Here is a 27107-nt window from a genome sequence, read left to right on the forward strand (position 1 = left end):
TCTCCCGCTGGTCAGCACACATCACTGATAACTATGGTAAACATCGGGTTACTAGGGGCACACGCGCACCTAGTAACCCATTGTTTATCATGGTTACGAGCCTGCTAAAGTGAGCGGTAACCTCCCGCTTACTGTAGCAGAGTGGTAACCATGATAAACAACGGGTTACTAGGGGCGCGTGTGCCCCTAGTAACCCGATGTTTACCATAGTTACCAGCCTGCTCCTGCTTCAGCAGGCTCGTAACCAAGAGCAGGACATCGTGGAAAGATTCTTTCCACGATGTCGCTGCTCCCCTGATCGTTGGTGAGCCTGCCTGTTTGACAGCTCAACAGCGACCACATAGCGATGCAGCAACGATCCCTGACAGGTCGTATAGTTGTCGGGATCGTTGCAGCGTCGCTAAGTGTGACGGGGCCTTAAGAAAAAAAAAGTCTGGCGCCCCCTGGTGTCTTCGCGATGTCCCCTGGTGTCCTGATCCCTCAGTGGCCGGTGGTATACTGATGGGAGCGCGCTTGCTCCCGTCAGTGTACATCACTGCAGCGCCGGCTGAGGTCATGCGAGTTCACAGCTGGAGATCAGCTAATGAGCTCGGGATCTCACTTTATGGCACCGGTGCTGCTTGGGAACATTTGTGACAATGTTCCCACGTACCACTTATGCAGATGTCACCGGGGCAGATCAGCTGACTCCTGCAGCAGAGCAATGTACACTGACAGGAGAGATTACACTCCAGTCAGTGTACATTGCTGTCTTCTACAGCAGTCACATCAGTGATTGATGTGACTGCTGTAGAAGTGACCCGGATCGCCGAGGGACAATATGGATTACATCGTGAGGGATATAGTTGTGTTTTTTTTTTTTGTTTTGTTTTTTACAGAAGATCGAGGGAATCTGGGACTGGGCGTGTAATTTTGTTATTATCAAAACAGTGTGTCACTTTTTCAATAAAATACTTTATTCTGGCCAAGTCTTTTATTGAAAAAGCGTTGTTAACTTTACTACTAAGTTAGTAATGGGGGCGTCTTATAGACGCCTCTCCATTACTAACCTGGGCATCGTGTCATCCGCCAATACAAGGCTGACATGAACCCCAACCCCACTCGCCACGGCTACACGGCAGTGGGAAGATTGGAGGCTAAGCGCCAGATTTGCCGCATCTTATGGATGCGTCATTTCTGGGACTGCTCAGGGGTGAAATTAGCCGTGGAGGCGGCTAGTATCCATAGCCCCTTCCCTGGCTATTAATATCAGCCCGCAGCTGTCTGTTTAGCCTTTTCTAGCGACTCTGCAAGAGAATTTGACATGCTGTAGTCCTGAAAGATGTGCGGCATGTCAGTGACCACGGGTGATCCGCAGCCTCAGATGCACGCATAGTGGACATGGGATTTCTAGAAATCCCATCCACCATGCTGTAACATCTGGACGCTGCTGGTTTAACGCGGTATAAAATATGCAGCTTCAAACCAGTTACGGCTCCTGATCGTGGCCATGTACCCAAACTCACCCGCAGCATGTCAATTTCTGTAGCGGACACGCCAGTCTCCGCTGCCGATTTTGACCAATTGAAACGTCATTATATGTGGTGGATTCACATTTACCGACAACAAAAGTGCGGCATTAGAACATAGCGTTTTGGACGCAGCAAAAATACGCTATGTCCAAAGCGCTGCTTGTTGCTGATCGGGGGGCACGTAGCGGCTAATGAAACAGCTGTGAGCTGTTATTAAAGCCAGGGAACATGTTTGCCTAATGGCACCTGCCTAGGCTAAAAATAGCAGCTCTCAACTGCCCCAGAAATCACTTGAATGCGAATGCTAATGGGATTAACGTGTATGGGATTAGCTGACACCTAACCCTTTTGTGTTGTGATGACAAGATGTCAAGCAGACCCTTTCATTACCAAACCTAATTAAACTAAAGTAAAGAGTTAAATAAAACACACAAACACTTTATTTGAAATACAACAGACATTATTTAATCATTTAAATTAACCAATATAATCACCCAGTTCTGACGGTAATCCAAGGGTTAAAGAAATGTCCCACCTTTCTTTTTTCAAATAACTTTATTTAGCTCCAAAAAGCATTCATTGATGTACAAAAACGCATCAAAATCGCGGCAAAACGCCAGTTTTTTTTTCTGCAGCGTTGTTGCTGCCAAAGATACAGAAACGCTGCAGAAATTTCTGGTTCAAATCCTGAACGTGCGCACATAGCCTACACAAGTTTAATACAAAACAGCAATATTCTACTTGGATCGATGGATCTATAAACACAATCTCTAACTCATCCAGACACTTTAAATTCTCCAGAGCAACATTGACAATCCCGCAGGCTGAAATTCCCCTACGTTCCCTCATGTTTTAGTGTTTGAATAGAATCTGTTCTAAAAAGTGTTATTCTTTAAACCTGGCACTGTACCATCATTTGATGTCAGAAAAACGAACTACACCCCTGAAAAATAGGAGCTCATCTAAGTTATACAGTGGGGAAAATAAGTATTTGATACCCTACCGATTTTGCAAGTTTTCCCACCTACAAAGAATGGAGAGGTCTATAATTTTTATCATAGGTACACTTCAATTGTGAGAGACAGAATCTAACAATAAAAACTAGAAAATCTCATTGTATGATTTTGAAATAATAAAATTGCATTTTATTGCATGAAAGAAGTATTTGATCACCTACCAACCAGCAAGAATTCTGGCTCTCACAGACCTGTTAGTTTTTCTTTAAGAAGCACTCCTACTCTGCACTCATTTCTTGTATTAATTGCACCTGTTTGAACTCGTTACCTGTATAAAAGAGACCTGTCCACACACTCAATCTATCACACTCCAACCTCTCCACCATGGCCAAGACCAAAGAGCTGTCTAAGGACACCAGGGACAAAGTTGTAGACCTGCACAAGGCTGGGATAGGCTACAGGACAATAAGCAAAACCTACAAAAGACAAATATATCACATACCCTACCATCATTATATAGAAATGTAAAGCAAAGTTGCATATGAAATATAGGGTACTTAGTGAACTATTTTTGATCAAAAAAAGTATACAAGCCGTCCCACCAGCGACAAGGTGACCCTAATTGGGACGGTCCTACACTGTCTATATTAAAAACCTTACTGTATATCAGTTGAAGTAATGCATATAAAAGGGTAGACAAATAGAACCGGGTCCCAATATCAGACCACCTAAGCCCGTGGTAAGCTACATATATACTGACCAGCTCAACAAGGGGGATGCCACACCCCTAATTTGCACAGAATGCAAACAAGACAAAAAAACAAGCAATGTGAACTGAGGTCTAAGATGGTACACATGCAAGGACAATAAGCAAGCAGCTTGGTGAGAAGGCAACAACTGTTGGCCCAATTATTAGAAAATGGAAGAAACACAAGATGATTGTCAATCTTCCTCAGTCTGGGGCTTCATGCAGGATGTCGCCTCATAGGGTAAGGAAGATTCTGAGAGGTCAGGAATCAGCCCAGAACTACATGGGAGGACCTGGTCAATGACCTGAAGAGAGTTGGGACCACAGTCTCAAACCTTACCGTAAGTAACACACTACGCAGTCATGGATTAAAATCCTGCAGGGCATGCAAGGTCCCCCTAGTCACGCCAGCACATGTCCAGGCCCATTTGAAGTTCGTCAAAGACCATCTGGATGATCCAGAGGAGGCATGAAGGTCATGTGGTCAGATGAGACCAAAATAGAACTTTTTCGTATCAACTCCACTCGCTGTGTTTGGAGGAAGAATGAATACAACCCCAAGAACACCATCCCAACCGTGAAGCATGGTGGGGGAAACATCATACTTTGAGGGTGCTTTTCTGCAAAGGAGACAGGACAACTGCACCATCTTGAAGGGAAGATGTATGGGGTCATGTATCGCGTGATTTTGCCCAACAACCTCCTTCCTTCAGTAAGAGCACTGATGATGGGTCATGGCTGTCTTCTAGCATGACAATGACCCGAAACACACAGCCAGGGTAACTAAGGAGTGGCCCCGTAAGAAACATTTCAAGGTCCTGGAGTGGCCTAGCCAGTCTCCAGACCTGAACCCAATAGAAAATCTTTAGAGGGAGCTGAGACTCAATGTTGCCCCAAAACCTGAAAGATCTGGAGATCTGTATGGAGGAGTCAAAATCCCTGCTGCAGTGTGTGCAAACCTGGTGAAGAACTACAGGAAACGTCTGACCTCTGTAATTGTAACAAAAGTTTCTGGACCAAAATATTAAGTTATGTTTTTCCATTGTATCAAATAATTATTTCATGCAATAAAATGCAAATTAAAGGGGTTTTCCCCCCGAACAATAGTTCCTTTTAAAAATTGTCTATCTGACCATGTACAGAACATATACACTTGTTCTCTTCTCAAAATAGGACACTAGTCCCCCAAGAAAAGACCTGAAGCGAGTATTTCAACCATAAAATCCATATTTATTGACACATTTTAAAATTGCAGTGAAATAAAACAAATCACAGTGCTTCAAAAATGCGAATGGGCAGACATTAGTATTAAATCCTACTGATATTCAAGGTATACTGTGTTCCGGTTAAAGATATGAGGCTCACAAACAATGCCTATTGCTATCCCCTCATAGTGAAGTGTGTAATGATGATCAATATTACTTATAGCATATTTCTGTCCCCAAATATTATAATAAATTGTGCAGTGATAATCACTATTGATATATAAAAAAATGCTATTAATTACACATATGGAGGGGCTATTGTGGTTAAGGTTATGAACCCATGGGGAAGTGTCCCGAAAGAATCCGAAACAAAGCCGCATAAAATGGAGCCACAAGTAAGAAGGAACCGAATAAAGTACCTGAGTCAGAGTAATAATGCTGTCGCCCATCCGTAACCCCGACGTACGTTTCAAATATTCTTCTTCAACTCCCTGAAGAAGAATATTTGAAACGTACGTCTGGGTTACGGATGGGCGACAGCATTATTACTCTGACTCTGGTACTTTATTCGGTTCCTTCTTACTTGTGGCTCCATTTTATGCGGCTTTGTTTCGGATTCTTTCGGGACACTTCCCCATGGGTTCATAACCTTAACCACAATAGCCCCTCCATATGTGTAATTAATAGCATTTTTTTTATATATCAATAGTGATTATCACTGCACAATTTATTATAATATTTGGGGACAGAAATATGCTATAAGTAATATTGATCATCATTACACACTTCACTATGAGGGGATAGCAATAGGCATTGTTTGTGAGCCTCATATCTTTAACCGGAACACAGTATACCTTGAATATCAGTAGGATTTAATACTAATGTCTGCCCATTCGCATTTTTGAAGCACTGTGATTTGTTTTATTTCACTGCAATTTTAAAATGTGTCAATAAATATGGATTTTATGGTTGAAATACTCGCTTCAGGTCTTTTCTTGGGGGACTAGTGTCCTATTTTGAGAAGAGAACAAGTGTATATGATATATGAGTTTAACTACCGATAATATTTTTCAGGATTCCATTTGTGGAATTGTGTTGGTAACATGTACAGAACATGCCACATCTCCTCGGCAGGGGAGGAAGCAAAAGACAATACAGACATTACAGCAGGGGATCACAGGATTCATTTTGTGAGGTAAAACATTTCACTGCCTGTTTGTAACAATATTTTACCACACAAAATGAATCCTCTGCAATCCCCTGCTGTAATGTCTGTTGTCTTTTGCTTCCTCCCCTGCCCAGGAGATGTGGTATGTTCCTTACACGGTCAGACACAGACAATTATTAAAATGAACTTTTGTTCATGGGAAAACCCCTTTAATTATGTAAAAAATCATACAATGTGTACCTATGATAAAAATTACAGACCTCTCCATTGAATGCAGCTGTATGTACACAGTTGCTGCACCAGCAGAATAGTGAGTGCAGCTCTGGGGTATAATACAGGAGGTAACTCAGGATCAGTACAGGATAAGTAATGTATGTACACAGTGACTGCACCAGCAGAATAGTGAGTGCAGCTCTGGAGTATAATACAGGATGTAACTCAGGATCAGTACAGGATAAGTAATGTAATGTATGTACACAGTGACTACACCAGCAGAATAGTGAGTGCAGCTCTGGAGTATAATACTGGATGTAACTCGGGATGAGTACTGGATAAATAATGCAATGTCAATAATGTAAAAAATTAAACACACATCTTATTTTCATATAGACTTCATAGTAGGGAAGCACGGTGGCTCAGTGGTTAGCACTGCTGTTTTGCAACACTGGGGTCCTGGGTTAAAATCCCACCAAGGACAACATCTGCAAGGAGTTTGTATGTTCTCCCCATGTTTGTTTGGCTTTCCTTTTGATACTCCGGTTTTCTCCCACAATCCAAAGACATACTGATAGGGAATCTAGTTTGTGAGCCCTATTGGGGACAGCGATGATAATGTCTGTAAAGTGCTGCAGAATATGATGGCGCTATATAAGCAAAGCATAATAAATAATATTTTTCACAGGAAAACTCCAATATAAATCAGTTTCCTGTGTAATACAGACATAACCATGTAAGCAGTGGACAATGAGATCATGTTATTATGTCACATACAGCTTGGCATGATGGCGGTACTTTATTTTTTCTTTTTACACATTGTGTTTGATATTTTCAATTTAGGAGAATACAGGGTCATGAAAATAATTGTTACTTCATGACATTGCAACAACATTGCATTGCGCAACTTAAGAGGCTATTTATTCATGGATACTTCTAGCAGGAGATAGAAAGCGGTTCCAGTAAACTCCATTATTTTGCCAAAATATATATGATTGATTTGGAATCAGAAAATCCTTTATAACTTGTCCTATTGGTCTGTCTTGGTCATAATAATATTATTATTATTTAGCCCCATTGTCAGGTGAGTCACTAAGGATTCATACCTCATTGTCTAGAAATATCCCATTAATTTACAAGCCATCTTCAGTATTTGGTCAGTATTTTACACCAGTATTTGTAAGCCAAAACCAGGAGTGGGTGATAAATACAGAAGTGGTGACGTGTTTCTATTATACTTTTCCTCTGATTGTTCCACTCCTGGTTTTGGCTTACAAATACTGGTGTAAAATACTGACCAGATACTTAGTGTGACTGTGGCCTAATTGAGTCATGCCCCATTTTCTTTAGGAGCTAGAATAACTGACATTCTTGGGGGATTCCCTAGGCCGATCAGACGTCTAGTTACTTTGCCATATAAGTCTATAGGGTGAGATCTCCTCTGTAGTTAGGGTATAGTTAGTTTTTGATTATACTTAAATACTCTGCAGCCTCGGGGGAAGCAGTAAACCTACAGTGTACAGGAACACTAGACTGAAGCTTCAGGACCCGCAGAGCTGACAAACTAAGGGTTTTCCTTTCAGGCTGTAATCACACATACAGTTTTTTTTATCCAGAGAAGGGAAAAGTGTAGAGAAAAGACTGACACTTCTGTCCTGTTTCTCCGTACGCCCCCATGTACTCACCCCTGGGTCTGCGGCGAGAGAAGCAGCCTCCCATCTCCTAGTCCTCGCAGCCTCGAGCCTGGGACAGCCTCCTACAGCCCTGCTATCAGGAGGCTGAGTCACATTACTTGGCTGTGGACTCCTGCAGACTGAGAGCTGGTCTTGTTTGGAGAGGATAAAAGATTGAGCTGTGGATGCTCAGACTTCTCTTCCCCCAGCAGGAGGAGGAGGGGGAGGAATGAACTCACTGAAACTAGACCCCTGACAGCTGCATGAACAGCCCCCCCTGCAGGACACAACATCTGGAAGAGGAAACCATGTGTGGCATAAAGTCCATCTCTCCTGTTTGTGTGCGTTACAAATCCTTAACCCTGGAACTTGTAGAGTTAACTATAGTCCCTGACCTAGAGGTGTGGCTGATAAAGGTCTGTAAAGCGCAGTGGTATATGATAGCGCTATATGATTTAATAAAACTTCTCCGAGCTGGAAATAGGCGACATAGTAATCCTCATGGGACGCAGGGAGTCGTCGCCCCCCATCACTTACAGTACAGCTTGTAATGGCTGATAACAGCAAACAAATTGCATTTCACTGCAGTGTCTTTGGCTAGAACACTTCCTCCTAATCTTAAAAGGGAATCGGTCACCACATTTGACCTATCTAAACTATTAATCCCTTCACCCCCGGAGCATTTTCCATTTTTGCGTTTCCGTTTTTTGCTCCCCTTCTTCCCAGAGCCATAACTTTTCTTATTTATCGGTCAATATAGCCGTGTGAGGGCTTACATTTTGTGGGACAAGTTATACGTTTGAACGACACCATTGATTTTTACCATATTGTGTACTGGGAAACGGGGAAAAAAAATTCAATTCCACAGTTTTTTTTTTGTTTGTTTTTTTACCACATTCACTATATGGTAAAACTGACCTGCCATTATGATTCTCCAGGTCATTATGAGTCCGTAGATACCAAACATTTATAGGTTCTTTTTTATTTAAGTGGTGAAGAAAAATTAAAAGTTTTGTTAAAAAAAAAAGTTGCCATTTTGTGAGACCCTTAGCCTCTCCATTTTTAGGGATATGGGGCTGGGTGAGGGCTTATTTTTTGCGTGCTGAGCTTATGTTTTTATTGATACCATTTTGGGGTCGATACGATGTTTTGATCGCCCGTTATAGCAATGTTGCGGCGGCCAAAAAAACGTAATTCTGGCATTTTAATTTTTTTTTTCTCGTTACGCCATTTACCTATTTGAGTAATTTCTTTTTATATATTGGTAGATCGGGCGATTCTGAACGCGGCGATACCAAATGTGTATATTTGTTTTGAATGGGGCAAAAGGGGGGTGATTAGATTTTTTTTACTTTTCACTTGCTTCAATAATCTCCATGGGAGACTAGAAGCTGCGATCATCAGATCGCCTGTGTGTAGCAGAAATGCTCAACTTGCTATCAGCGCCGACCACTGGGCGGCACACTTAGCATCCCGACAAAGACAACCACAGGGGTCTCCTGCATGCCTGTCATGCCAACCCATCGGCGACCCGCAGTCATGTGACACGGGTGCCGATGGGCGGTTCTTATGACGTCCTTCCGCCGCGGCCATGTTAAATGCCGCTGTCAGAGATTGACAGCGGCATTTAACATGTTAACAGCCGTGGGTGGATCATGATTCCATCCTCAGCTGTTAGGGGCACATGACAGCTGTACAGATCAGCTGTCATGTCACCAGAAAGGTGCGCGCTCTTCGCCAGAGCCCGCACCAAAAGGAGAGACACGACATGTGCCGTACATGAATGGTACATGTCGGAAAGGGGTTAATATGGGCATACAGGTTACAGACTTCTTAAAAAAAAAAAAAAAGTCCTCCCTGTATGCCTCATATCAGACACCTTGTGGATAAATCATCTTTTATCACTTTATATAAATTACATCTTCCAGGCTATGGGGAGGATACTGCCTGGAAGATAACTCTGCCTCCAGAGATTATTATACATGAAGGGGGAGTTACCCGTGTGATGGGTAATGGTTACCAGTGTGATGGCCGCTCTCTGCTCTCCTGATCTCACTGCAGAGCTGTGTGTGTTTATACCTGACACATCTACAGCTTCCTCTCCGCCTCCAGCTCACAAGCTGAAAGGATTACAATATTGTTACAATACAGCAGAGCTCAGAGAGCAGCAAAAAATGTGTTTGTGAGTCTGCGTGCCCACGTTGCGTTTTTCAAGCGTTTATGCTGCGGAATTTCCGCAGCATAAACGCTTGTGAAACGCTAGGTAATCCGCACCCCATGGTCCCCAAGGGGATTCCGCATGTTCTATGCACATGCTGTGGATTTTTCCGCAGCGTTTATGCTGCGTACAAAAATCCGCAGCATGTTCATTAATTTTGCGGAAGCGCAGCGGAATGGTCACCATTGACTTGCATTGAGACGCATAGAATCCGCATCTGTACATTTGTACAAGCGGATTTTATGCGTCTCTATGTGCGGGTGGTACCCAGTTCTGGAGGAGAGGAGACTCTCATCCAGACCTGGGTACCTTTGTACCTGTAAAAAAAGAATAAAATAAAGTTTATACTCACCTTTCCGAAGGCTTCTCTCTGCATGCTGGCAGCGCTGAAGGACCTTCGGTGACGTCACAGTCATGTGACCGCAGGCCCTTCACCGCTCTGTCTCGCGATATGCCGGCAGCCAGGAACCAGCGAGGAAGCAGCGCTGCAGCACACGCCGGGGCATCGGGGGTGAGTATAGCTTTATTTTTTTATTTTTACGGTCACACTATATAAATCCATGCTGTTTGCATGGATTTATATAGTGTGACCTAGTTGTCAAGCACTTTCCAAGTGATGCCATCGCCTGGAAAGCGCTTGTCAATCTGCATGCGGAAACTCATGTGAATCCGCATGTATTCTGCAGGAAAAACGCATGCACAATCTGCATGCGTTTTTTCTGCCAGGGAGATGCAGAAATTTTCTGCTTCATTTCTGCATCGTGGGCACATTGCCAAAGAAGGCAAAGTTCATTTCTCCTGTTCTGTGTTAGTTAGTTACTTGTCTCACACTGGTAACTTCCCCTTTATGTAATATAAGCTGTAAGATTCATCAACAACAAGGCATCTGATATGAGGCATACAAGGAGGACTTTTTTCAGCAGTCTATAACCTGTATGTCCATATTAATAGATTAGATAGGTCACATGTGGAGACAGATTCCCTTTAAGGGGCGCAAGTTACTTTACACTGTAATATATATTCACCAGGTTGTCCCTTTTGAACATGGACATGCCACTTGGGCCAGCTCAGGACCCCATAGCGGTCCCATTTCTACAATGTCCATCAAAGTAAGAATTTCCAAAGCATCAGGAATCCCACTAAAGAATATTTTAATTAGAACTATAGTTCACCAGTGTAGTTACATACAAGAAAAGCATGGATTTATGAGGCATTACTTTTTTGTTTTGTGCTTTTTTTTACAGCTGTACTCCCCCAATATATGCTTCATTTTTACTGGAGAACAGTTTTAATCTGAATTTTAGAAGATTATAGAGAGATTACAAAATCCACATACCTGACTGACATGAAATACTTGCAATGACAGGCGCAGCCCCTGTGGCGTAATCTAACCTCTGTCAACTTCCTCAATGTGAAAGAGAAACTAGGATGATAAACTGAGTAATCAACATTGGTGCAATTAAGTGCGCACCAATTATTAACCCCTTAAGTACTGGTCTGTTTTTAATTTTTCATACTTCTGTTAATTCTTTCCCTTCTTCCAAGAGACATAACATGCATTTTTTTTTATTTTTCCATCAACATAGTTAGACGCAGGCTTTTTTTTTTTTTTTCAGAATCAGATATTGTTTCAAAAAACACCATTTATTGTATATAATGTATTGAAAAAAAAATTTTAAAAAATTCCCAATTCAGTGAAATGGAAAAACAATGAAGCGCAATTTCGTCATTGTGCAGTAATAATTACCTGCCAACATGATTCTCTAGTTTTCGTGTGTTATTGATGTTGGTGGTTAAAAATTCAGAACTCTGTTTAAAAAATGTTTTTTGTTTTTTTTTTTTCCCCAAGACTAATAACATTTATTTTTCCGTTGATGGAGCCTGTGTGAAAGCTTGTTTTTTGTTATGGTTTTTTTGCATGTTGAGTTCACATTTTTATTAATACCATTTTGGGGTACTGCGATGTTTCTATTGCAAATTTTAGGGACAGTGCATGAACCGAAAAAACTAAATTCTGTTGGTTTATTATTTTTCCCCATTATATTTTATTTTATTAGTTCAGACAATCATTCACATTCGTTTGCAGAAAAGGTTGGGGAGGGTGTTTTTAAGAATATTTTTTATGCTTCTTACAGTTTAATTAGCCCTTTTAAGAGACTTAAACCTGCGATTGATTGCCTGTGCAATACTACAGTACTGCAGTGTATTGTGAAATTGATGAGTCTCTATGAAGCTCAACCACAGGCATGGCTTTTTAGGGGACCTTACATGGCAGATATGGGGTCTTTCAGAAGTCCCCTGGCTGCCATGACAACTGATCGGTGAAATGATGGCTACCATGTTGAAGCTTGTTAAATGCAGCAGCCATGCCTGACAGCGGTATCTAAGAGGTTAAAATAATGTGAATGGAGTCCACTTTGACTATACCAGCTCCTGCACCCACTCCATACAGTGATGGTGAGCACCACAAAAGGGTTAAATATGGAGTGCCAGGCAATGCAACAAGAAAGTAAAATACCAAAGGAAAAAGTCACACACACATAATAACCAGGCTGTACATCCAGTTATATGGAAGAAAATATCAATACATTATTATCCGGACATAAAATATAGGAGACAGACACAATTAAAAAACAAAAATTACCCATCCTATTGCAACAATGTGGGAGCAACACCCTGGATGTATCACTTACAAAATAGCTTCATCAGGGGTAATGAGGCTCTGCACAGGACCCGTCTTAGGCTTTATTTGCACGTCCATGTTTAAACACATATGTAAAAGTATAGTACTGGTGTCTGTCAATCAGTGTTGTGCATCAGTGTGTCTGTTTTTACCATCAGTGTGTCTGTTTTTACCATCAGTGTGTCATCATTGTTTTTATACATGTCACTGTGTATTTTGCTAGGACATATGATAGCACCATAGATTATAATGGGCACGTGTTGTATCAAGGAAAAAAACGGATACTACAAGAGAATGCCAAGAGTGTGCAAAGCAGTCATCAAAGCAAAAGGTGGCTACTTTGAAGAACCTAGAATAGAAGACATATTTTCAGTTGTTTCACACTTTTGTTAAGTATATAATTCCACATGTGTTAATTCATAGTTTTGATGCCTTCAGTGTGAATGTACAATTTTCATAGTCATGAAAATACAGAAAAATCTTTAAATGAGAAGGTGTGTCCAAACTTTTGGTCTGTACTGTATGTGCTACACGGACATGTGAATGAGGCTTTATATAGATTCACCCCACCTCCCCATTATATTCAGGTCATATAGACAATCCGGATTGGAGTAATGAACAGACACACACTGCAGCCTATACCCTCCATGTCCAGTATTGGTAAATGAGCCTCTGGTAATTACCTTTTATACCATGTGCAACATATAGAGTACACCATTATGTCAGATATGATGTGTGACACTATTTGTGTATAACAGTTGCAGATTTGCCACATCCAAGATGTCCTCAATTGCAACTGAGCACAGAAGATTACAAGACAGCATAGCTTCAAGAGAACCTTCCTGTGTGTGGTTTTAATTTGTTGTTCTTGGTGCCTAAATCCTTCAAATTTATAGAAAATGACTTGTTTTACGAGTTGCAATACCACTTTTCACCACTGGAAGTGGTAAAAACTTTCCATGGACTTCAGTACAACAGCGCCCCCAGCTCTAATCTAGATAGTGAAAAATGTCCTAAATTGAATGATGTCCACTGATTCCACATTTAGACCTCACTTCTACACCTTAGGGCTCTTTCACACGTCCAGATATTTCCGGTACTGGAAAAACCAGTGCCGGAGATATCAGTGTCCATGTACATGATCCATGTGGCAACTGTGTGCCACATCAGTATCACACGTACCGGCGCCTAGGAATTAGCGGTACAGTTAGCGCTGTTCCCAAGCGCCGGGTGCTGAACACTGCCTTCATCATTGTCCCCTGCTGGCGCTGCGATCAGCGCGAGCAAGGGACAATGTTGAGAGTAGTATTCTGCTCCAAAACCTGTAAAAATAAGAATAAAATTAAAAAATCCTTATACTCACATGTCCGAAGATGATATAAGTGTACCACGCTGTAATCCATCTGACCGCACACGCAGAGGAGCTGAGGAGAATGACTCGCTGCAGCGCTCAGATTACCGAGCGGTGTCCTGTCACTCATTGAGCTCGGTGCAGTTCAGGGGCCCGCTCGCTGCAGTGCGTCATTCTCCTCAGCGTGTGCTGTTACCTCGGGCCACCGCAGACGCTGATGCAGAATTGTCAGTCAGATGGATTACAGCGTGGGACAATATATCGGACAGGTGAGTATTATGGTTGTTTGTTATTTTAATTTTTATTTCAGGGGACAATGGCTTCAGGAAACTAGGTGTAAAGTTGAGTATAATGTTTTTTATTTTATTCTGGACACAGCAGGGGCAGAATACTACTCCCAACAATGTCCCTTGCTCACGCTAATCTCAGCGCCAGCAGGGGACAATGATGACAGATGCCTGAGCACCTGGCGCTTGGGAACAGCAGGAACAGTACCGCTGATTCCCAGATGCCGGTACGTGTCACACAGATGACACACGGATGTCACCCGTGTGACATCAGTGTGCGGGACGTTTTGCTGCCCGTGCTGCGGGTAAAAAACGGACATGTCAGCGTGTTCTGCCCACGGACACACGGTCCGTGAAAACACACTGACATGTGCACAGACCCATTCATTTGAATAGGTCTACAAGTGTCAGTGTCTCCAGTATGTGTGGAAACGTACACCACACGTACTCGAAATATGGACGTGTGAAAGACCCCTTACAAAAACTAGCAGAGTATACACATTTTAGACAAAAAGAGAAGCAATGACAAATAGGCACCGCACTGCCACACCTTTTTCTAAATGCAGCCTTAGGGCACAAACTTTGTAGTCCTGGGCAATTATTTCAAGTGCGTCTGTTTAACCCTTACTAGATTGTTACTTCAGAGCGGCTCAGTACAGCTATACTTAATACCTAAGAGCTCCCCACCAAGTGCAACACTCCCTTGGGGCACCTAATATGCTACCTGCACCCTCTTCTTTATGCAATAAATTGACCTTCTAAATAACCCCAAGGCTTGCTCGAAAAGTTGGAGATTTGTACTGTACAATTTAATCTATAACAATCAGGTATTGTGTATTGCATGATTATACCAGATTCTCTTACTGGTCCTATGTTCAGCCTGCCCCTCTGTCTCTCCCCATTCTAGTCAATGAGGCAATCCTCCATAATGGGTCTCATGTTGTTCTTCTCTTTGCTGCATTGTCTGTAGTAAACCAGGCCTGGTGCTTGTGTGTATCTCATGAATGGAGTCTGCAGTGGGGGCTTCTGGGTATTCTTTGTGGTGCCGTGTGGGAATCCCATAGTCAGACTCCATGCATTTTAATGGAGTCTGATTATTCACAGTGCACCCCACATAAATCCAGAGGAAAGAACCAGTTTGTGTCTTATATTCTCCAGGGGGAGAGGCCACAATTTATGTTTGGTTTTACATACAGCTCTATAGGGGGCATCAAAAGTCAGCAACATGACCCTGTCCAGTGTGTAAATTATGTTAGTGATTTGGGGGTGGGGTACGTTCACACTGAGGTTTTTTTGTTCAGTTTTTGGAGCAGAAACTCTCCAAAGACCATGCGTTTTATTGGAAAATTGAAGAGTTTCTGCTCCAAAAAACTTATTCTAATGATGATATTCATCCAATGCTAAATACGTATACCTCTTTAACTACACATATCAAAGGGGATGTTAAATCTGGACAACATCTTTAAATAAGGACCTACCAGTAGTGGCGATCACATGATCACTACAGCTATCAGATCTCATGGCCTGGAAAAAGATGTGAGTGGCCACTGCAGGAGAAATGTGGTATTACATGACCATGGAGCCTAGAGTCCTCCAAAGCTGATATCACTCCACTACAGCAGAGACCGCATCCATCATATCCATAAGCAGTAAATGGGTACATGGTGAGGGGTAGGCAGGGTCACCATCAGGGCATTACTTCCAGTAGGGCCACCGTTCTTCTGCTCACCAGGCCCCAGCGGCAGGATTCTGACAGTTCACTTACTGTGAACGTGCATCCGAGGACGCACGTTCACTTTAAATCTATTGCCGTGCAGGAAGCTTCCCGCAATAGTTAACAGCCGCCGGCCAATCACAGGCCAGCAGCTGACGTCAGCGGGCACATCGCTGCCGTATGATGTCACTGTCATGCGCCAGCGATCGTGCTTCTGGTGATGGCAGAGTCCGACGCTGCTGGAGCGCCACAAGGCAAGAAGAAACTTTTTTTTTTTTTAAAGTTGCACTATGCAGGCAGGATGAAAACATGGTGAGCAGGATGAGGGACATTGGGAGCAGGATGGAAACATGTGATATGGTCATAGTGTGGTGGTATTTGTCCCTTGTATGTGGTATTATTGGTTATTTTAAAAAATGTATGTGACACATTCCCATGAATAAAAATATACCTAAAAAGATTGGGTATTATAAGAAATGTTTAATAGGTTAAAGTAGAGTAGGGCCCGGCCAGAAGAGTCTACCTTGTGGTGGCGGCTTAAGAAATCTTTTGGCCAAAACAAAAGCTGCAGCTAAGTACTGTATGTGATCTGGTGTTTGATGGGAACTGTTAATGTGTGATTGGTGAGGATGTGGTGCAGAAAGTAGAGTTTTTCCAAGAGTGGGCGGTGTGACTGTGAAAGGTTCCATGAGTGGAGGTGGAGCTGGGGTAGAGGTGGAGCTGGGCTAGAGGCCTGGGCAGAGTCCCAAGGGGGCCCGAAAATTTTGCCAGTATGGGGCCCTGAAATTCCTGGTGGCAGCCCTGGGGGTAGGGATGGGATCTGGACAGTTCTCCTGAATAGTTGTAAGGCTTTGTGCACGTCCATGTGAGATCCATTTGTAATGGATCCAGTAGAAAAAAAATGCCATGTAAAAAAACGGATACCAAACAAACCAAAGTTTCCGATTTTAAAAAGGTGTCTGTCACCTGTACTGTTTGGGGCAGACGAGCTGCTAAAATAATGTAAAATTGATAGCATAGCGGATGACCTGCTGTTTGGCGAGTTTTCCCAAGATGCAGACGATGGCCCAATGATGATAGGTGGGACTGGTCATGCCTCTTCCCTCACCGAACATCACTGAGGAACTCCAGGGGATGCAGAGGAGTCCTGATGGAGACGCCCGGACGGTTCATGGCAGGACAGGATGGTGGCAGCGTAGAGAAGGAGAGAGGTGTTGGGCTCTAAATCACAGCAGTAAGCAAATGAGGTGAACACGGGATGACACTCGCGCCTCATTCAGATGTCCGTTTTTTTTTTTATGTACGTTTTTATCCATAATTTTCATGGCTAGGACATGAACCTATTATAGTCTAAGAGGCTGTTCACATGTCTGTTTTTTTTACAGACTGTGTGTCCATGCATACATCACGGAGACGTCCATTTTTTTTTTTTTTTTTTTTACCAGCATCAATCACCCATACAAGTCTATGAGTTTGTGGGAATCACAGACAGCACATGGATGTCATCAGTCTGCAGTCCACCTGGTGTCCGGGATAATATTGGACAAGAGACGTTTCTCATTTATTTATATTTTCATATATAAAAATCACTGATGGTGAAAAACTGACCAAACGCTGATGAAACTCAGATCACAAACGCTGATGACAGTAAGACCATGTTTTTGTCTACGTGAACAAACACGGATGTCTGAATGAGGCCTGAGGGAAGGGCACCGGGGCTTCTATCAGAAGGCTAGGGGTGGACGCACAGGGGGCACTGGGGATTATATATAGAGGGGACACTTGAGGGAATGACATATTGCACAATGAAAACCTGGCTATGAACTCTTCCCACCCCCCAGACATCGTGGGCTGTCTTACACCACCTAACTTCAGGATCCCTGTGATATATAAGGTTTGGCCACACAGGGCACATCCTAGAACAACAGGCGTCACCGCATATTACCAGCTGAGGAAACAAAGCTCAGTGTGAGGATCACATTACCTACAGGTCATGAAACTGTTAATTCACCTTACTGAAAGGGACATTGAACCCATGATCACACTGGCTCCATTTTTTTCTGAGTAGTAGAATGTAACTTATTGCTATCTGCTATCAGCTATTGGGCTGGGGCAGGGGCGGACATAGCATTGGGGCCCGAGAGGTAAGGGGGCCACTACCGCCTCCAAAGCAGGTGGAATGGTGCATTATGATGAGGCATTGGACTGCACAGGGGCCTCTTCTGTCTGTGTCCACCAGTATTAGGCGATTCCGACTATGAACAAAGGCTGGGAACAAAAACCTAAAAAACACAACTAGCAGAGGTCAGATGGAGGGGTGCGACAGCCAGGGGGCATAGTAGCCATGGCTTGTCATGGTCAGTATATGAAAGGTTACCGCACCTAGGCTTATTATATAGGGCATCATTATATAATTCTTACTGATGGAGTTTGCAGCTTTCACACCGCTGCAGTCATTACAGGCAGAACATGAAGCGTCTGAACTTTGGTGAGAAAAATCAAGAAAGCTGAGAAAACCTGCTGTCAGTGTGAAACGTGCGCTGATCAGGATATATTTAGTGAGAGCGAGACAAGAAGCAGAAAGTATTACATAAAAGTCACTGTGAATTCTAAAACTTCCCAAGTCTAGAATATTCCACGGGTTATCAGCACCACATGCTACATAAGTAAAAATAAGGGTCACCCTACACAGACTACTGACCCTACAAGAGACCCTGCCTAAGGCACTACTACAGTGGCCAGAATATTGGCACCTTTATATCAGCACTATGTGGCGGAGGTAGATATTTACTCGATATGTGTGTGGCGATATCATATTGGCACTTACATATTGATTCTCTCTAGTACTTCACATTGTTACACTGTAGACACCTTTTATATTCATTTACTATGGCGCCATTCTGTTGACACTTTTATATTGACTCCCTCCCTATAACACTTCGTACTCTTGTACTTTATGGCACTATTATATTGATTCTCTATAGCACTTTGTACTGTTGTATTTTATGACACTTTTATATTGATTCTCTATGGTAATTTGTACTTTTGCACTGTTTGGCGCTATTAGATCGGTATTGATTCTCTATGGTACTGTGTACTACTGCACTGTATTGCGCTATTATTGATTCTCTGATCATTTGTATTGTTGCACTTTATGCCACTATCATATTAGTATTCTATGGCAAGATTATATAGACTTTGTGTGGTACTGCAAAATTGCTGTTTTACGGTAGTATTATATTAGCAATGTATGGCACTTCTAATTTGACACTTATGTTCATTTAATATGATACTTTATAATATTGCACTGTATGGTGCTATTAATTTGATACTTTTATTTATTCATTGTGTGGCATGTTAATATTAATAATATAGTATAGTAGTATTATATTAGCACTCTATGGAATTGCCTGTAGACAGACACATTCTTAACAAACTTTTAAAAATGGGAATCAGAGCACTATATGGGAACATAGCAAATTATCTGTTATAAGCCCCACACAAGTACTTATGATATCCATTCCTTACAGTACTGGAACTGTAATCCCAGTGCTACATACCAAAGTGTCTCAGGTCCTGTGACCACTGGTCAAGCCACATAAAAGCCATAGCGCCCCTGCTCCGTCTCTCACCTTGGTCAGCTGTGGATTCAGGTGTCTTGGCTACAGATGCTTCCTTGTTACTCTCTGGCTTTACCCGGGCATCATACCCAGCACTGGCAGTAGGTGGTGGTGTCGCACAGGGAAGAACATTGCTCTCATAGTAGCCTGGGTTGGTGATGTTTCCAGCAGGGCTGTACTGGGCCACCAAAAAGTAGACCTTTTTACCATCTGTGGCCAGCCCAAGTCCAACCTCCTTGGAGTCCTTCCAGACAACTTGGGTAAAATGACCTTAAAAAAAAAATTATTAAAATGTCAATTATTGCTCAGCATCCAAGGAAAACTAAAAGATAAAACATTTCCAAGATTTATAGCATTGGGCAGTTTTCTATTTGACCACTAGAGGTCAGACTAGCCAAACGCAAATTTACATACAAGTAGTAAAATATTTTTTTTCATGATATTTTGGCCACTAGAGGCGCTGTTTGTAAGAGTTTCTTACCTGTGTTGCTGGAGAAGCCGGGTTTGCTGAAGTTATAGTTTTCTATCTCGCTGTACCAGCTGTCCACAGGCTCGTTGCCTATGTAAAAAATAGAAGGACATATTTTATTATGCTACAGTGCTGAATGTGTTACTGTGTATCTTATGTAGAAGTGTGGCTCCCTGACAGCAGATTTCATAGGCATTACGGCTCATTCAGATGTAATTTTCCTCCCAAGAGTCATAGCTTTTTGTATTTTTCCGTCAATGCGGCCGCATGACTACTTGTTTTTTTTGCAAGACGAATTGTAGTTTTGTAGCTCCATTTTCTCTTCTTGGTGAATGGTCATTGGTGTCATACCTGCTAAGTCTTTGGGTTTGGAGCTGCTCTTGTAGTATAAGTTTTCTCCAAGTTTACTGTCGCTGTGTTGCAGGGTCCGGATGGAGAGCAGGTGGTCGGCCCATTTCTGCGCTGATTTGCAGAGGTCTCGGTTCAGCTGAAGAGGAGGCGATCCGTGCAGCGTCCGATATTTGTTGTGCGCTGCCATGAAATCCTGCTCAAACTGCGCCATATCAATTCCTGATTGACAGTAAGGACCATGTTATTACATGAACAATATATAAAATATACTTATTTATTTTAGAATATTTATCAATCAGCACTGTTAATAACTACAACTACATGCCATCCCCTACTGGTCAGTAACCATATTACAATGAATCTAGTGTTCCTCGCAGTAGAAAATGCTTCCGACTTCCTGGCTCTTCCCTTACTGATAAATGCTAAGGTGAGACTGATAACAGGGGGGCAAAATTTTGCTGTCAAATACAATAAAATAGAAAGTGTTTTTTTTTTTTTTTTTTTTATATACACTTTTTAAGAGTCAATTAACCTCTAAAAGGGAATCTGTCACCATGTTTTTGCTACCCCATGTGAGAGCAGCATGATGTAGGGGCATAGACTGATTCCAATGATATCACTTTCCTTACTAGGCTGCTTGCTGCCGTTTTGATTAAAAACTGTTTTCCCTGCAGATCTCACTGGTCTCTGAATGCTGAGCTCTGTACAACCCCGCCCACACTACTGATTGGCAGCTTTCTGTGTACTCTGTGCATAGGCAGAAAGCTGCCAATCCGTGCTGGAGCTGCGGTTGTACTACATGGCAGCAGGTTTACTAGTCCTCTAGTGATAATCTGCTGCTGATGAAACAGTAATTTTATAGAAACTACAGCAAACAGCCCAGTAAGTAACACATCGCCGGAATCAGGGTTTCTACCCCAACATTATGCTGCTCTCAGATTAGGTGGCAAAAATTTGGTGATTGATTCCCTTTAAAGATGCAGTTATTTTTACACTTTCGTAACCCTATTCTCCAGGTCAGGGCGAGTACAAATTTGTATAGTTGTAATTTTGCTCCTTAATTGTGTTGTGATTCCTGGAACTTTTTTATTCTTCCGACGATGGAGCTGTGGGAGGGCTTGTTTTCTGTGCTGCCGAGCTGCAGTATTTATTGATCCCATTTTTATGGCGTTTTTATCGCTTTTTGTAGCATTTTTGGGGGAAGTTAAGTAACTGAAAAAATTTCTGGCGTTTTGCTTTTTTTCCTAATTTTTATTTTATCTCTATTTTTAAATTAGGAAAGCTGGAGTGACTAAAACTTTATTTTTTTATATTTTCTTTTACTCTTTTTTTTTTTTTTTTTTTTTGCTTTAATTTCAATGAAAGTTGTATAATGTTTTTTTTCAGGTTTCATGAAATTGAACTCTTGATGCTTGGTCTGATCATTCCAAGCAGTGAACCCTGCAACTAAAAGGGATTGTACAAAGTGGACAACCCCTTTAAGTGACTCCTGTTCTGTGAAAAATCGAGCTGAGTGCACGTAAATATACTACCAGCTCCTGATCACCTTGTTCTTGAAGCTGCAGGCTGGCAAATCTCTTGCTGAATGCCATGTCTGATCTGAAAGAAAGAAAAAGGAACATTAGATGGGACATTACGACCTAAGAATTCACTCAAGTAACGCAGATCTCCAGAGCAACCAATCAGCTTCTAGCTTTCATTCCTCAGCTTCCTTTTGAAAAATGAGAGCTGGGAGCTGATTGGTGGTGCTTAGTTTTGACAAAACTGCCTCAATGATTAAATGGAAAGATTGTTCCACTTTTTATTATCTTGATGCCTAGAACAATCCTGCAGCTTCTGCTTTGCAGTATACGTCTTTTATATTTCTTACTTCTGCCTCTATAACCACAGACTGAGTCACAGCCGAGCTGGTGAAAGGTGAAATATTTCCTCTGCTAACTTTAATAAGATTAACCAGAAAAACAAGAAATCACCGAGCTGTATAATATCCTGATGTTATACAGGACGTAACGGCAGTATCTAAGTCATCATCTTTGATATTGTCTGCTGAGCTGGTGTATCTAAGCTCATCAATCCCTATACTGTCTGCAGCTGTAGGGATGCAGGAGTTGCAGTTGCACCTTGGCCTTAGAGCCTCGGGGGCTGAAAGTCTTTTTGACCCATATGAGAAGTCCAATACTATTAACTGCCTTTGATAGTTGGGGAACCTCTTAAATTTTAAATTTGGGTCCACAAGTTTCAAGTTACACCACTTTCAGCAGAGCTGTGTATCTAATCCTGTCATGGGTGATGCTGACTGCTGAGCTTCTGTATCTAATCTTATCCTGTGTGATACTGTCTGCTGATCTGCTGCATCTTATTCTATCACATGTGCTAAGACTGTATCTAATCCCATGATGTGTGATACTGACTGCTGAGTTATGTATCTAATCCTACCACTTGTGATACTGTCTGCTGACCTGTGTATCTAATCTCATCCTGTGTGATCCTCTGCTTGCAGACCCCATAGTTGGCTGGTGGTGCTCTGTACCTCTTTACCCCTGTGTGAGTTGTGTTGTGGGGATGCCCGTGTAGTATTTGCTGGGCGTTTTCAGTGGGCGAGGTGCGTGGCAAGGTGTCAGGATTTTGCTTATCCAGGGCAGCTGAACATAGAGTAAATAGCCATCTCCCGGCCTACCTGCTAATCAGATGTCAATAATGGTACTATGCATATGTGTAATTACTCCTGGCATAGTGTGAGCACCATTGTCAGCGGCACTACTATAGACCCAGTATCACTGCCATAATACCCTATGTACAGTATGTCCTATGACTGTGATGTGGTGTATGATCCCAGTGCAGTCAGCGCATGTTCTGCCTGTGAAACGCCCATTTAACTCTGCTTCATCCATCATATGTGGGTACAGTGTTCAAAACCAAACAGGTTAGTAAATACTGGACCATCAGGAACACAGCAAGTAATAAGTATTAAAGGGGTGTAAGGTGGCGGTGTTCACACCGTGCAGTAACTGAGGCAGTGACCCAAGCCAGTCCAACATAAACAGCTTTTAATCAGCAACTCACGGGTAAACAGAAAGTCCTTCGGTTCGCAGCCGGGTTAACATAAGTCCATAAACAACGGTTGCCGTGGGAAACGGCCGCAACAGGCCGCTCAGAGCCTGACGGGTGCAGAGCCTTCCCAGGCGTGGGTTCAGCTACACACAGGCCCGCTGAGCTTTCCTGCTATGCTCCTAGCAGGTCCCAACACTGAACAACACTAACCCTTAGTGCAGGGTTTTTAAAGGACTTGTGGCAAGAGCCACTGGAAAACCCAGGATGGAGGGAGGAGGCCGCCCCACTGCCTTCCTGTAGCCTCCTCCAAGAAATGAAGGCCCTACCGGGTTTTACTTAATCTGCCTTACCCAGATAGCCTGACCAGGTCAGTGCTCACCTTCATTCCTGCATTGCACACCGGGCTGTTGAGCTACACCATTTACCTCTAACACCCTTTCCCGCGCCCGAGTCAGAGTGGGATCCTGTAGCTGAGCTGTCCCAAACGTGCCCCGGGACACTTCCAGCTCTGGGATCGATGGGGTCTCCTCGACCTCTCCTGCCTGCACCTCTAGGGGAAACCTATCGGGGTCACACTCTGTCCCTAGGATGGACACCCTACGACAGGTATCCCTGACTCTGGTTCTTAGGGTACAGCACCCGTAATAAATTTTAACGGGGGAGAGTGTTTTTTTGTTTTCCCACAGAGTCCAGAACAGGGGCAAGTCTCTTCCCAACACAGTCTCATAGGGAAGAGTTTTTACCACCACCACGTTTCGTGTCACCACATGGAGTGGACAAAACTACGTCCTCGGTTGGGTATTCTCGGAGGTCCCCATGGATACACACAACCCTGACTGTCCGTCCACTGGGTTTGTCTCCTGCCACCAGCGACTCATGTACCAAAATCACTAGGCTCCCCAAGTCTAAGAGGGCCTCCGTTGGGTACCCATTAACCAGTACCTGGCACAGTTGGGGTTCACTGTCCGGGGGGGGGGGTCGGCACTCGCAGTGCAGACGGTCTGGGTGTACAGTGAGACCCAGCTGTTATACCCGCAGTACATGGGCTCCGTAGTCAGGGGGCAGTTAGCAACCACATGTCCCGGCCCCTGACACCGCCAGCACCTAATGGTGGAGGTACTGTTCGTTCTTGTGACCGTTTGGGAGGGAACCGGTCTCCTGCCACCCTCACTCCGGAGTACCCCTTCAGCATGGGTACAGTGCTGACTGTCCTCAGCAGAGGGACGCGACCCCTTTCCAGGTTCCTGGGTTGGCAGGGTCCAGCGTGACAGCTGCGAGGGGGCAGAGTCCCATATAAAGTCCTGAGTGGCCAAGTACCGCTCGATCAGGCTGACCACCTGGTCGAGGGTGCCGGGGTTCCCTTGCCCCACCAAACATTGGATAGCGGCCGGCAGAGTCCTCACCAGCCGGTCGACCACCACCCTCTCCACCATCTGGGCTGGAGTCAAAGTCTCAGGCTGGAGCCACCTCTTTACCAGCTGCAGAAGGTCATAAGCCTGAGACCGGGCGGGTCGGGTCTCCACAAAGGCCCATGAAAATACGCGCTAAGCCCTCACATATGTATTGACCCCCAGTCGGGCAAGGATCTCACCTTTGAGCCTCTGGTAGTCCTGGGCATCCTCCCGACTGAGGTCAAAGTAGGCTTTCTGAGCATCGCCAACCAAAAACGGAGCCACCACTTCCGCCCACTGGCCGGCTGGTAGGTTTTCCCGCTCTGCTGTGCGTTCATAGATGGTAAGGAAAGCTTCCACGTCGTCCTCCGGTCCCATCTCCCTCAACGCTGAGCGAATCTTGTCCCGGGCCTCTCAACGTTCCGGGGCTGGTGCCGTCAGCGTCTCCCGCATTGCTGTGAGCTGCTGCATGATCAGCTCCTGCTGCTGCTGCTGCATAAGGATCAATTGCCTTAACAGCTCCTCCATTTTGTCCACGGATTTGGGCTGAAAGGTGGCAGGCCGGATTGTGGTCATGCAGCTGCCGGTGGGGTATGCCTCAGTCACAATGCCGGCAAGCTGGCATTCTCCACACTGTGCAGTAACCCAAGCAAGTCCAACATAAACAGCTTTTATTCAGCAGACTCACGGGTAAACAGAGTCCTCCAGTTCGCAGCCGGGTTAACATAAGTCCATAAACAACGGCTGCCGTGGGCAACGGCCGCGCCAGGCCACTCAGAGCCTGATGGGTGCAGAGCCTTCCCAGGCGTGGGTTCAGCTACACACAGGCCCGCTGAGCTTTCCTGCTATGCTCCTAGCAGGTCCCAACACTGAACAACACTAATCCTTAGTGCAGGGTTTTAAAGGACCTGTGGCAAGAGCCACTGGAAAACCCGGGTTGGAGGGAGGAGGCCGCCCCACTGCCTTCCTGTAGTCTCCTCCAAGAAATGAAGGCCCTACCAGGTTTTACTTAATCTGCCTTAGCCAGATAGCCTGACCAGGTCAATGCTCACCTTGATTCCTGCATTGCAGCCGCAGCTGTGTCTGTGACTGCAATGCACTCCAATGGGTTTAATAGGTCTGTGTACACATTCTGGGGGATATATTTTTAAGTCCCTCGTATACGATCCCAGTCACTGCCTCACAAGGGTTATCCAAAGGGTGATACCAGTACTACCATTGAGGCCACTGATTGTACAGGGTGATGCTTGGCCATCTGCACTACATTGGGAGAAGATTAAAGAGGAGACAACCACTAGACCACCAGGGATAGTAACTGTAATTATATTTGCTATAGCTAATATTGAACTTTGGCAACAATAGATATTTACTACTAATGACTATTTGGTGTCTGTTATTGGCTGAGGCGCTGACATCACATCGGCAGCTAATCAGTGAGCTTAGTGGCTCTCATCGGGTTGTGCCATCTGCAAGGGCAGAGGCACTGAGCTCACTGATTGGCTGCAGGGCTGACAACGTGATTTGAACACAAGACATCGGGACAAGCAAGAGAGACTCAGAGCTGGACCCGGGGATAATGAGTAAAGCTTGGTTTGGTTTTCTTATAACAATCTGCTCCCAAGAATCAAGTTTTTCCTGAAGTCCATGGGCTAAAGGGGTAAATAGGAAAGGATATGTGCTCCGGGGTAAGAGATGCTCTCTGTAGACATTGTAAGGATGAGGGTTTTGTCAAAGTTGATTGTTGATAAATATTATGGTGGTAATAATACTGAAAAGACAAAACTCCACCGTTCCCCCTTTAAGGCTTCCATAAACATTAGATAAGACATCTGAATGCGCCAATTTCTGCAGGATTGTACGGCCATCTGATGTGTATGGGGACTTTAAACCTGTATTAGAGATAAAGTTAATGTATAGCTGTCAGGATTTCTGTTGCCCTTCTACAGTTTAACCACTAGTGGCCGCTATTGTTCACTTTAATATTGTGCTGCAGTTTCACTCCTTACCACTGGAGGCTGCTGTTGTGTTCTGCAATTGCCCTTTACCAAGATGGCGGATTCTGAATCTATGGAATTCATCTTGTTTTCTGTTTGGGCCTACTTAAAGCAGCATAGATCTCTCACTCATTGCTTGAGTAATGTGTGTAGCTGTTAGCCTAGTTCCAGTTCTCCAGCTCTTGAACATTCTTACCCAGACTGTTCTATTTATCTACGGATTGTTTCCTACAACTTTTTGCTATCTCCAAGAACTTTTACTACCGCTTGCTGTTCCTGCTTGTGCTCCTTCGGCCACTGATTTCAATATTACGCCAGTATCGTAACAATAGCACATAGGCTATAAGGAGGATACAGGTGTGTGTTTCCTATTGGTTCTCTCTGTATGTAACAGAATGCAGTCACTATGTGCCATAACATCATACACTGCCTCTAAAGTACCATAGACTATGAAAAAAGCTGAAAGACGGGGTGATTTAGTAACCGCTCGGACCACATGAAAGG

At 43.7% G+C, this 27107-nt stretch overlaps 1 protein-coding gene across 5 annotated transcripts in view; it reads right to left on the minus strand.

Moving 5' to 3' along the window:
- GLIPR2 (GLI pathogenesis related 2) overlaps positions 1-27107 on the minus strand; it is a 91972-nt gene that overhangs the window by 27882 nt on the left and 36983 nt on the right. For all 5 annotated transcript variants that reach the window (XM_073640490.1, XM_073640488.1, XM_073640489.1 and 2 more), the window contains 4 exons: positions 21714-21766; positions 20168-20386; positions 19829-19906; positions 19360-19617 (listed from right to left, as the gene is read on the minus strand). In XM_073640490.1, the coding sequence (XP_073496591.1) occupies positions 19360-19617; positions 19829-19906; positions 20168-20386; positions 21714-21759 (601 nt within the window). In that variant the 5' untranslated portion in view covers positions 21760-21766. The remainder of the gene's footprint in view (positions 1-19359; positions 19618-19828; positions 19907-20167; positions 20387-21713; positions 21767-27107) is intronic.

This window comes from Phyllobates terribilis, unplaced genomic scaffold (assembly GCF_046119375.1).
Source record: "Phyllobates terribilis strain yellow unplaced genomic scaffold, ASM4611937v1 Scaffold_7__3_contigs__length_470593459, whole genome shotgun sequence".
NCBI classification, from domain to species: domain Eukaryota; kingdom Metazoa; phylum Chordata; class Amphibia; order Anura; family Dendrobatidae; genus Phyllobates; species Phyllobates terribilis.